The sequence below is a fragment of the Dermacentor albipictus genome, chromosome 1 (assembly GCF_038994185.2).
Source record: "Dermacentor albipictus isolate Rhodes 1998 colony chromosome 1, USDA_Dalb.pri_finalv2, whole genome shotgun sequence".
NCBI lineage: Eukaryota > Metazoa > Arthropoda > Arachnida > Ixodida > Ixodidae > Dermacentor > Dermacentor albipictus.
The window spans coordinates 381,698,437-381,710,782 of record NC_091821.1 but is presented as its reverse complement, the minus strand read 5'-3'; the positions used below and the strand labels follow the sequence as shown (position 1 = coordinate 381,710,782).

Here is a 12,346-nt window from a genome sequence, read left to right as displayed (position 1 = left end):
TTTGTCCGAACTGTTTCAGGGGCCCTTTAACTTATAACCTTTTCTCCGGAAATTCACCGAAGATTGCATGCAAAGAACCTGGGTGTACTTTAACCATTTAGCTCCTAAATTCTTTCCAGAAAAGGCATATAAGGTATAAAGATGTCACTTCATGCCAAAGGATTACTACCATAATAGAGAGTTTCAGCATGTCTGCTATTCGAGTAAACACAAACACAAGAGGACTGGACGTTTTACTGGATGAGCAGAGGGGCACAATGCAGCCACCTGGTGGCACAGAGCTCGAGCAGACAAACACACAGCTAATATAGCACTAACATAGTGTATTGCTGCTGGTGTAAATTTTTGGCAAGAGCGCAGTTGTGAACACATTGTCTTTTTAAATGTTTAAAATGTTTCGCACTTGGTTACAGCAATAGTAGCTCTGTGTTTGGCTTGTTAAGCTCTGCGTCACCAGGTGGCTGCCCTGTGCAGGCTGCTCAGGCCACTCATGTTTACGCTAACACTTTTTCATCACAGCAGTAATACTATGGAGGTGCTTTAGTTTACCCCTCCGCCTATTTGCCAAAATGCCCAGCTCGCCTGTGGTTGCCGGAATACCGGACATGCTCAGTGCCGCGCCAGAAAGCTTGCAACGCACACTGCTTGGATAACTCTTGCGTGGGATCAACGGCTAGGCAGCTAGCGGAGAGGTTGCAGAGGCTTCGCATGCTGGCTCCAAGACAACCGCAAGTAGACATCACGACTTCACATCGTGACGCAGAGCGAGTGAATCATTCAGCTCTGATCACTCAGTGAACGAGTTGAGGAGGAAAAGCATGGCTAGGGAGGAGGGTAACTTGTAATTGTTTGTAGCTCACTTAATATGAGATTCTATGCATCTACAAAATTTGTCCAAACCGTTTCGGGGACCCTTTAAGAACATTTTTTCTCTTTAAGTTCATTGTGTATTAGCACATGCCTCTGCCAGTGCTTTGTCATGCTATTTTAGTGTATCAAAATCTATACTGACTAATAAAATTTTCAGGAGAGGTTTTGTTCTTTCTTTATTATTGTATCACTATCGTCTCTTCTTATTCTCCACTGCTTATTTAATATGTTCTATGTAGCATTGCCATCACAAATTACTCCAGTAACAGGTTTGTTAGGATTCTGTAAATAAATTTAATATTGTACAGAATTTCTTGATATGTAAAGTAAAGTATGATATGTGCTGTTGACTATATTCATATTTATTTAGAATAATAAAAATGCAGCCTTGCTTTATAGAGCAGTCTTACTCTGGAGACACTAGTATTTTTTTAAATATACGTATATCTACATCAGAACACATGATCTGCAAACAGCCAACTAATATGCATGAGTGCCCAAGCTTAACAGTACACAATGAACCAAGTTGTAAACATCACTTATTTTTTGCTAACAAGGCGATAGGAACTGCCACCTGGACAGAAGAAACTTTGGTGATATTAGTGCAAATTGTTAGTGCAAGCACAGCTCAGGCTTAAAAGTTAAGAGGGTTTAATATTCACAAGGGCTTTATAAGTGCTGCTAAGACTTGCTGTTTGTACCAACACTCCCTCATACAGCCATATAAAAACAGCTGCACAGACAGTATTACACTGCTCTTTACACATTCCTGGCTACATTAAATTTATTGTGCGTAACAAGTTAAGCCTTAGCAATTTTACCTTTATTCTGTGTTGTCTGTTAAACTTTTCTATTTGTTACTCTTTATACATAAAATTGTCAGGTCAATTTTTCTTCAGATGTCTCTTGTTATTGCTTTTGAATGTTACCAGGGTGTACAACGGTTCCCAGCTGACCAGGACAAAGATGTTTGCAGAGGTATGTGCCATGGTTAACTTAGAAAAGGTAGGATATTCTTGATAGTGCTTTTCCATTATGGTTCAATGGTGAAAATACAAATTGAGACAGGCCCTCATGACTCACTTCCAGAGAATGGTCTGTAACTGCCCATGTAACTTGTTTACTTCATTTTTGTTCACATTAGCATTAAATAATGATCTGCCTGCATTGACTATGACATTCAGAGCAGAGAGAGGGAGATTAATTGGAAGGGAAAAGCAGAACGGTTTCCCTGAACCATTGCATTCTAGCCAGCTGCTCAGCATTGAGGTAAGGGGAAAAGAAACATAAGGAATGGAAGATAATGACGATTATGGTCATTTTCTCATTAAACTCGCTCTCACTTTCACATCTGTCACACATTGAGTTCACTTTCTCTAAAAAAATTCACAGTGGCCTTCATCACCATGCTGTTGTTGCACAGCAGTAATACTATGGAGGTGCTTTTACTTTGCTTTTAGCTGCAGCTGTATTGCATTGCTCATCTGATTGCCATCAGGCTGCTCCAGAAGGCAAAATTTTCATGCATCTCGCATACCCACTGTGTAATGAACAGGAACAAGGGGAGCTGAGGGTCCCGATGTTTGTTAGCCGTAACCATATAAGGGCAACAGATAATGAAGCTAAGAAAAGCATAGAGGAAGTTATTTGTAGCTTTTCATTGAAGTGTAGAAATGATAAGCTAAAGGAAAATAAAAGTGGACAAAACAGCAACTTGCCACTGGTGGGAATCAAACTCGAAACCTCCACGTTACATGTGCGTTACACTACAATTTGTGCTACTGCGGCGACTGTTCCCAGGTCCACAGTGTTGAGTACAAGATGTAACCCTGGGAGTGTTAACCGGGGCAACTCAAGGCGATGGTGGCAGACATGGGACATCCTTTTGACTGACGGCAGCACATAGTACATGAGCTTTAGGAGCAGGCAGCTCGCCAACAAACTGTTGTATGCTACCCGAAGGCATCAAATCTGCCAGAGTCAAGACCCTCGCTTTGCAATGAACGAAAAGAAGGGTAATCAAGGGGCCTGATTGTTGTTAGTCACAACCATAACAAGTAAACAGATAATGAAACAAAGAAAGCATAATTTGTAGTATTAAATTGAAGTGTAGAAATGATAAAGTAAAGAGAAATGAAAGTAGACAAAAAACAACTTGCTACCTGTGGGAGTAGAACCTATAACGTAGACACACGCATAAATACCTAAGAATGTAGATGTGGGAAAAGCTGCCACTGTGGCAACAATGGTAGTGCAGCGCATGCATAATGGGGAGGTTGTGGGTTTGACTCCCACCTCTGGCAAGTTTTCTTTTTTTTCATCCACTTTCATTTTGCTTTAGCTTATCATTTCTACACTTCAATTAAAAACTATAAATAATTTCCCCTATGCTTTCCTTGGGTTCATGTGGTTATACCCACTTTGTAGTTACTTTTCTTGAATGTTTGATGCAACTTATATATGTGCAAAAATATGCTAATTCCTTGTCCTGTTGTGTTTCTGGAAATGGATCAAGCAAGTTCTTCTCACATGTTCTTTCTAGTGGGCCACACACCTCAGTTGAACAGGCAAGTGGAATCCAAGAAGGAGCCAGTACAGCTGTGGTCAGAGTTTCTAGGTGTCCAGCTACACCCTCGAACAATTCACCTGATCACGCACTATCTGCACAACAAGTAAGATTTGATGCCTCGCATATCATTTCTTGTTAATGATCACTACTTTTTGCCACGTAGTGCTTTCTCATCTTTTGTGGTGAAATATCGCTTGTAGATCAGCTGCTGCAGCCAAAGAAGATCTTGCAGATTATTTTATAAGTCCAGTATTTGCACTAATGTAACATGAGCTTGTGTATGTGTGTGTGCATACGCTAACACACATGGAATTATACATCATAAGCCATGCAGTTAAACCTCAATATAACAGTAATGAAGTTGCTGAAATTGGCAATTTGCTTTGTTATGTCAAAATTTCGTTATGTTGAAATTCAACCTTTTATGCAGTTATGTACAATCATTGATAAATTTTCCTGCCACGGAAGGGGCTCAAAATTTTCCGTACCGTTGAGCAATCGGAAAAAGCAAAATTGACTAAGAAATAAATTCATTTTCCTGAATTGAGAGCCGGCGATTAAAGATACAGTTTTATGCTGTGTCAACAATATCTTTACATTGGTGATATGAAACAAAGGCAGCCACGCTTTCATGTCCACTCCTCTCCCGTAGCTGTTAGTGTTGCCCGCAGTGGAACAATGCTAGTATCATCATGAAAAGCGCCAACGAATGCTTCATCTGCCTCTCGCTCCAACACGTTCTTGAAACTTGAGATTATACGTGGGAAGGCAGTGCACATGATGCCATGCCACCACTTCGGCACACCCACTCTTTGAACACGTGGCAAATTACCTCTAAAACAGGGCTTGCGGGCTGTGTGTGTGCTCAGCTGCGCTGGCAGCCTTGCAAAGCCACGACCGCACTAGACAAAGAGACATGCGGGAACCTGCACCCTTCCCCATACACTCACGCACACTTGCACTCACTTGATCACGTTATCGTGAGCTGACTCCCCTCTCCCTTTCTCCTTTGTCGCTTGGGAAGGGGGAAGACTGAGGTGAAGAAGGAACGTACTTATGCAGCACTAATAGGAGCACAGCTCATTTGCTGTGGGGATAAGAAAGTGGGAAGAAAAAGGATAGAAGAATGAGCGGAGGAATAGAGGGCAAAGGTGGCATCCCATAGAGGGACTTGCAAAAATGCCATCATCCTTCTTGGCTCACCCTTGCATGGTTTCACTTGCACTTAACACATACAGTGCACAGGGTGCGATAGGATCTTACTGCGCTTGGACTTACTTTGTACGAAGCATGACGCTGCTCCGTTTTGGCAGTGAATGCACGGCATCTAATTTGAGAGGAGCATTGGCAAGCAGGCACTTGCAATTCAACCACTTTTTTACCACATGCGTCCACGGGAGTTTCCAGTTATTGTCTCGGTATTCCCTTGTGGTGTCACTGAAATTTTATAATAACAATCGAACCTGGATATAATGAATTATCGTGTATAATGAACAGCTGTAAAATCCCCATGAAAATTTTTGTATAAAATTCTCATTTTATATAACGAATTATTGATATATTGAACTATTACACAATCTTCTTCAAGTTTTGATATATCCAGGTCTGACTGTATTTAAATTGTGTATGAACACACTTCATTATATTGAGGTTCTAAATACATGGTGTTCTACGGGCAAAAAGTTGTAAAAAGTTAAATACTTCGTTATATAGGGAATTTTGTTATATAGAAATCCTTTATATCAAGGTTTAGCTGTAATAATAACTCTACTATTAATGTAGTAGTGCAAAATTCTTTTTCCCATTTCTACACTTCAATATGTGGTCAGCTTGGCCACGAGGGAATTAATAGTCTTGTTGGAGGTCTAGCTTTACACTTATGAATAGGAAGAATACAAATACATAAGTGTGTGTCTTTGAGGAGGTGGGACTGCAACAAGCAGGAAAGAGGGCAGCTGCATAAACTGGTTCACTGGTCTCATTTTCTGCCATGATGCACGCATGCAGAGGCACCATTTCAGGTGCATGTTGTTCCATGCACGTTACTCTAGCAGCATGTCAAAATCACACAATGATAAAGTGTTCCGTTTGTGCACGTGGCTACAGTTGCATTACACACTATTTAATTTGCGCTATAAATGGCTGTTTTTCTTGATACAAAGAGCACTTGATACAAAGCACTTGATACAAAGAGCACAATCCATAGAAAGGCTGTCTGTGCTCACGTTTCACACTAGTGAAAAGCAAACACATATTGAAATGCTGGGGTATCTTGTCCCAATACGATTCAGCATCCACCTGTGCCAACCCTTATTATATGTATGGCCAAACATGATTCCACCTCCCTGGATGCCCTGAGCATGAAGGAAGGTGTGTGTTTGAGCTCTATTGTTGCAACGAATTCATGAGGCATCAGTTTCCACTGCCTCAGTGTCACTTGCCATAAAGAAAGCCTTATGGTTAACTATTATTTTCTGAGCTGCCAGAAGCCTCCCTTCTCACCATTTTTGTAAGGACATAATATTTACGCACATGCAGTTTCCTATCCTGTCCTTTCCTGTCTAATGCTTTTGTCAAAAGCATAAACATCAAGACAAGGATGACCGAAACTGATTCCAGACCATGCAGGCAGGGTCATATTTTTCAGCATTTTAGAGCTTTGAGGAGAGAGAAGAGCTCTCATTCTTGTCATTTGTGGACTTGAAATGCCAGGCTCGTCGTGTCACCACAGCAGCTCTAGTCATGGCCAGGGAATTCCCGAGAAAGGCAGCTCAATTCGGCAGACAATTTATGTGAAGAGCATGTTCATAATTGTGCTCCTTGTTTCTTCTTGACACAGTCCAGATGACCCCTTTGACCTGTTCGGGATAGGAAACCAGTGTGTAGAAGATCACGAGTGGCGGAACAGTTTTATGGATGATGTGCGCTGGTTCGCAGAAGACTGCGATTCTCTTCAGGTAAAGTTCACTGCATGATGCGTTTAGTCTCCAGCATATCATCATAGCTTGTATCTGTCTCTCCCTTTTTGTCTAGAGAAGATCTTGCTATATTGTAAGTGGGGTAATAAATGCCTAGGTGTTTACATATATAGTCGAACCGCATTATAACAAAGTTACATTTAACATGGAAGTACCTTTGTTATTTTACATGTTATTTATAAGCCTATATTTGCTACATGCTTTTATCAGCAATAATTCATTACACGCATCTTATTTAACAATTCATTTTATCAGTGTTTGTTATTTTGAGGTTTATCTATAAGAAAGGACCTATAATGAGTGAAGGAATAATGGGCCACAACCCATGCAACGTTCGAGTCATGCGTTCAGGATGTGCAAGCATGCGAATGGCTTGCTCGCACATCCATTGCTGATTCATTGTGCCAGAAAAGATATATAGCCTGTACCCAGGGGTGGATAAACAAGCAAGCTGTATTCTCACTACTGAACAGATTTTAAGTGCCCAAACATACCGTATTTTGCGATTCTAAGCACCCCCCGATTCTAAGCTACCCCCCTCTATTTTCGCGAAAAAGTTAGGAAAAAAGTTTGCATGCGAATCTAAGCACCCCCAATTTGTTAGAAAGAGTGCGTAGCCAAGGCCGCCAAACGCACTTGCTTACTGTGGCATCATTGCTCGGCGGACCTGCTGGCACGCGGTCGATGCTTCTGTTGGACGTGGAGGTAAAGACAAAGCTTCCGAACATCAATAACGATGTGGTTGTGATTCCGGGTGGCATGACGCCAGTGCTGCAACCCCTCGACGTTTCAGTCAACAAGCCTTTCAAGGCCAATCTCCGACAGGAGTACAAAGAGTGGGTGCGAAACTCTGACCGGAAGAAGACGCCGACGAGAAAGCTGCAGAAAGCGTCCCCATCAACCATCACAAAGTGGATTTCGGACGCTTGGAAGAGGGTCCAAGTGGACGTTGTGATCAAATCATTTAAGTGCTCGGTCACAAACAACTTTGACGGCAGGGCAGATGACCTGCTGTGGGATAACGAGAGCAGCGGTTCAAGCGGTGCGACGAACTCAAGTGGCAGTGATAGTGACTGAGCATCCTACACAAGTGGTGGATTCACTTTCTGCACCGCTTTTTCTTTTGAATCTTTACAAAATAAAGTATAATTTCTCGCACCCATCTCGTCGTGATGTCGCAGCAAAAAGAGGGAGGGGGGGGGGGTCATTCTAGATTTTTCGAATCTAAGCACCCCCCCTCACTTAGGGCGTCACGATCGTCAAAAAAATGGGGTGCTTAGAATTGAGTAAATACGGTAAGTGAGCTTGCAAGGTTAACGCCAGCCCAACATTAAGGTGGAAACCATGTTGTGTAGAACCAAGATAGCCTAAACTAGCTTGAATTAATCTCTTGATTTATTGGTTGGTTTATTGATCAGTTGATTGGTTAGTTGTTTCATTCAATCAATCAATGATATAGTCAATAAATCAAGCAATATAAAAGGTAATGGCATTTCGCCATCTGTACTGTTCACTACCTGTGTTGAACAAAAACCAACTAGCCCAGCTTCAAAGACACACAAAGCATGTAGGCATGTGTGTAGTGAAGGGAGGAAATGTGCCTACAAGAGGACACAAAGTGTTGAAATGCTAGGCACTGAAGATTAGTGCTCTTTATGTTATGCCTTTCCTTGCTTGTTTTTGTTTTTTTATAATTATTCCTTTTCTATGCTCCCGTATGCCAACAATATATGGATTAGTATGTGCACTTGTGAATTCACTGTTTCCTTCTCACTGATAGTCATATTCTGCATAAATTGGTATATGTATAATTAGCATTGGCATTCCATTGTGTAAAACAGTATCATTCCTACATTCCTACATACCACGCACATCAAATGATTGGAATTGCCTTCCCAAATTGGTAGTAACAATTTCAGATCATGAAACATTTGTGACTTCATTAACCAGTGCTCTGTAACATGTTGTTTTTGTTTGCCTCTTTATAGCTATTATTGTATAATTAGAAAAACTGGACTGCTTCTTTGTATATATATGGTATTTTTTGTAACATATATTTTGCCTCTTCATAACTACTATCGCATAATTAGAAACATTGTGCTGCTTCTTGTAGCTAAAATAATGTTTTTCTGTGTTTTGTACCACTCCCCTCTGTAATGTCTGTTGACCCTGAGGGTATCATAAATAAATAAATAAATAAATAAATAAAGAAGCAAACAATCAAACAGAAATACAAAAGTAACTTCACACTTTCTTTTCTTTCCTGTCAATAAAGCAGGCTTTATAACCAACATACTAGATGCTCTTAACATTTGTGGTGCAATGCCATGTGCTTCTTTGTTTCCAGTTTTGTTTACTCTGCATTTATGAACTCCTGTTTGGTGGCTTACATCAGCAAAGCCATGGTATTACACTGAATGTCATTCTTGATGTTCTTGCTTCTTTTTTGCAGGCTTTCAACATTCTCCTTGATGGCCATAATGGCTTTACTGGTTTGACTAGCAGCCTTCTAGAGATCCTTCACGACGATTACCCAAATAAGTCCTCTATCTGTTGGCCTCTGTTCCAACCTCTCTACAACAGCATCAACGAAGGGCGGGTTAGTGTCTAGCAGAAGTCTACCGCTCTAATGCATAAAATGAGAACTCATGTTTCATGGGTGTGAACCTAGGAAAGCTGAGCTGACTTGGCTTAGTGCACTGGAGGAAACTAATTGCCAAGCAGTCAGCCTTGTATATTACTGAAGTGTGTCTGCTTTATTTAACTCTTGCTCCATTATGCGCATTCTGACGCAGGTCATGAAAACTGCCTCATTCTACTAAGAGTAGAAATTATAATGAGGTGATGCTGGTAGGCCTAAGAGCATGCACAATGGAGGGGGATGGTGGCTCAGAAAAGAGTACAGTACATGCGGCTTTGTGTACAGATATTCGAAAGTTCAGGAATGAGTTGTTCAAAGTAAGATGTAATGGAACTTCTCAAATAGTCTGGAAGAGTTTAGTGCAGTCGCTATGTGAAGCACCAAACTGCTCTCACAAATTTCATGCAGTCTGTCTTGTGACTGCATAGTAAGCATGTTGTTACTCATGGAGGATGCCAGTTTTACTTTATTGATATGATAAACACTGCGATGGGCTCTCAAGTCTAGAGCTCTCATACATTTTCACTCATTGTTAATGCTGTGTGTAAAGCAAGCTTTAATTTTTGTAACTTCTCTGCACAAATGCAGGTTGCAGTTGACATGGCACACCGTCACTTCAACACGGTCATGTGCTACCACAGCCTCAACAGACTGTCTTCAGCCTTCTGTCCACTGAGTGTATCCATCAGCCACTTTCAGCCCTTTCTACGGGATTTCAAGCATCTCCAGTTTGCAGTGAGTTCTAGTCTTTATTCTAAGGCTGGATAGATGGAAATACAAGATATAAAAGTTCATCTGATGGTCCTTTTGATGTCTTTCCAATCCTTACAAAAAAAATTTCCTCCCTTTGTCACCTGCCTTCCAATTTAAAAGTTGTGCTAGCAGTCCCAATAATTCAACAGGGCAAGTGTTTTAATCAGTATTCTGTTGCAGATTCTCAGTTTACAAATGCAGAATGTGTTTGAAGATAATCAACTGAATATGACAGCCATGAATTTGAGATGTCGGTCAACTTTGGAAAACTCAGGAAACAGTACATATTGTTTTTATGTCATCATCTGGAAAACAGTACTATATTGTTTTTCAAGTCTGTTCTTGTTTTCTTTTGCATCAATTATGGTAAACTTTTGTTCAAGATTCCAAGATTTTAGAAGCTTTGGTGGGCGCTCTAATTCCTGACCATCTGTACAAATCCAGGGGGACTTGCTTCCCTACGATACTAGTGGTGTCCTTGGCCTGGCCTTAGACAATCTCATGTGTGCTCTCAAGCTGAAAAGCCAACCTCTGGAAGTGCCTGAGCTCGTTGGCCAGCTCTGCAGCCCCAGCAAAAAGGTATTCTCATGTCCTGAATTGCTATGAGCACGTGTTGTTACATTGCCTTGTGTGCTAACATTGACTAGAGACCATTGAGCTGGAGCAGGTTTAGGTATTGCCAATGTAATTCACTTGCTCTAGAACAGAGGTTTCGAATTGGTTTCTATGGCAGCATTTCTGCTTTCCACAAGTGACCAAAATGAAATTGCACTACCTGCTCATTCCCTTTGTGGGCTCTCAAATGCTCTTGGTGACATAGGACACAGTACAGTTCAAACATACAAAAAAGGGCATTTATATTGCTCCTTTCATACAACACTGCCAGCTAGCCAAATTACATGCAAAGAATAGTTCCTCACTTTTGTTCGTGGGTGCAGTCCTGCAACCGGAAGGGCGTTTGAGTGATTGTGTTCGCTTATGCCAGTGCCACTCTCCAAAGCTGAATGGGGAGCCTTCCATGGGTTAGTCCCACAAAGCACACTGACAAGCCTGCGGATAGTTTGTGCATGCCACTGTCTCTGCCAAAGACTAGGAAGTTCCTCTCACACCTGAGTTATCCATGCTGTGAGATGGTGCTAGCATCGGAACACTCACGGCATCTCTCTTTGTAACTGTGTAACTATGACACTAACCCTCACCATGGCATGCGTCATGCAGGGAAGCCAAATTAGGAGATGCAAAGAATGGGTGGGGAAGATGAACATCAGGGAATGCGAGAGATTTGAGTGTTCCCATGCCTTTCATTTCTGCATGTTTGCTTTTCATTTGGAGAATCAGCATTGCACCGCAGTGTGGATTTAACATGGCCTTCAGACATCGCATGCACACTTTATGGGGCTCCTCAAGAAAACTATATTTAAAAGGAAATTATGGGGTTTCACGTTGCAATACCACGATCTGATTATGAGGCATGCCATACTGTAGGGCTCTGAATTCATTTTGACCACCTGGGGTTCATTAATGGGCACCCAGTGCATAACCATTTTTTCAGTCTGCCTCCATTGGTCTCCGCCTGCAACCTTGTGCTATCATGATCTTGTGAGCACCATGGCCACTGAGCTATCGCAGCGAGTTGAACTTCCACTAGAAAGACCCACGCAGAAGCAACATGCAGAATATATTGTTGCGCAATTGGCCAGTCAATGCTGATACAGGAGCTCCTCGGCACTGTACTAAAGCAAATGGCACCCCTGAGGCCATGGAGTTTGGGAACCTGTGCTCTTCAACAATAGCCTGCAACTTTTCAACACATTGGCCTTGCTCTTCACAGCCTCTGTGCTGTTTTTAAAATGCTCATGTCACTTTTATTTTTTATTTCTTTTCGGGTATGCTACCATGTCTTCTGCTTTTTTTTTGCTGTCAGTTTTATGTACTGTTTTTTGTACATACTGCAGTATTATAGAAAGGGCTGTATCAAAAGTGGACAATGAAGGAGTGGAAAACATCAATGTATAGGCATATGCTAGGAGAAACAGAACAAGACCCGTTGTTAGCAAGTGTGTGGGGATGCGCGACTCTCGCGCGTCCCCTGATATCTTGTTTTCCCTCCGTGCGGCGTCGCCGCGTGGGCCGCGGCGGTCGGAGTGGTACAAGCGCGGTGCGAGAGATGGCGCAAGTGTCGCGCCACTGCGGGGTTACTTGGGTGCGGGAAAGACAAGGCGCTTTCTCTTGGGTTCGAGATCATCAAGCGGTGCGGACGTGCCGTGCCGCGTGTGCGCCGACCCATGCTTCTGCGAGACCGTCTCGCGTGGCCGCCTTCGAACGCGCTACCGTTGGCGTGACCGTACACGCAAACGACCAGGCGTTGGGATCCAGCATGGGGCGAACATATTCGCTCGCTATGCGGTCGCGGTGAGTCGGACAGCTAGAAATTCATTTGAAGGAAGTTGCAAGGTCACAGTCTAAAACACTTGATATTTAGTGAAAAGTCACTGAATCATGCTGATGATAACTTGCCTGGAATTTTTTCGTTCT

The 12,346-nt window shown here is 42.1% G+C and overlaps 1 protein-coding gene across 2 annotated transcripts in view; it reads left to right on the top strand.

The window, feature by feature from the left end:
- Positions 1 to 12,346, top strand: part of mst (misato mitochondrial distribution and morphology regulator) — a 35,572-nt gene that overhangs the window by 12,055 nt on the left and 11,171 nt on the right. For both annotated transcript variants that reach the window (XM_065429792.2, XM_065429791.1), the window contains exons 5-10: positions 1,803 to 1,848; positions 3,413 to 3,542; positions 6,279 to 6,396; positions 8,870 to 9,016; positions 9,647 to 9,793; positions 10,256 to 10,390. In XM_065429792.2, the coding sequence (XP_065285864.1) occupies positions 1,803 to 1,848; positions 3,413 to 3,542; positions 6,279 to 6,396; positions 8,870 to 9,016; positions 9,647 to 9,793; positions 10,256 to 10,390 (723 nt within the window). The remainder of the gene's footprint in view (positions 1 to 1,802; positions 1,849 to 3,412; positions 3,543 to 6,278; positions 6,397 to 8,869; positions 9,017 to 9,646; positions 9,794 to 10,255; positions 10,391 to 12,346) is intronic.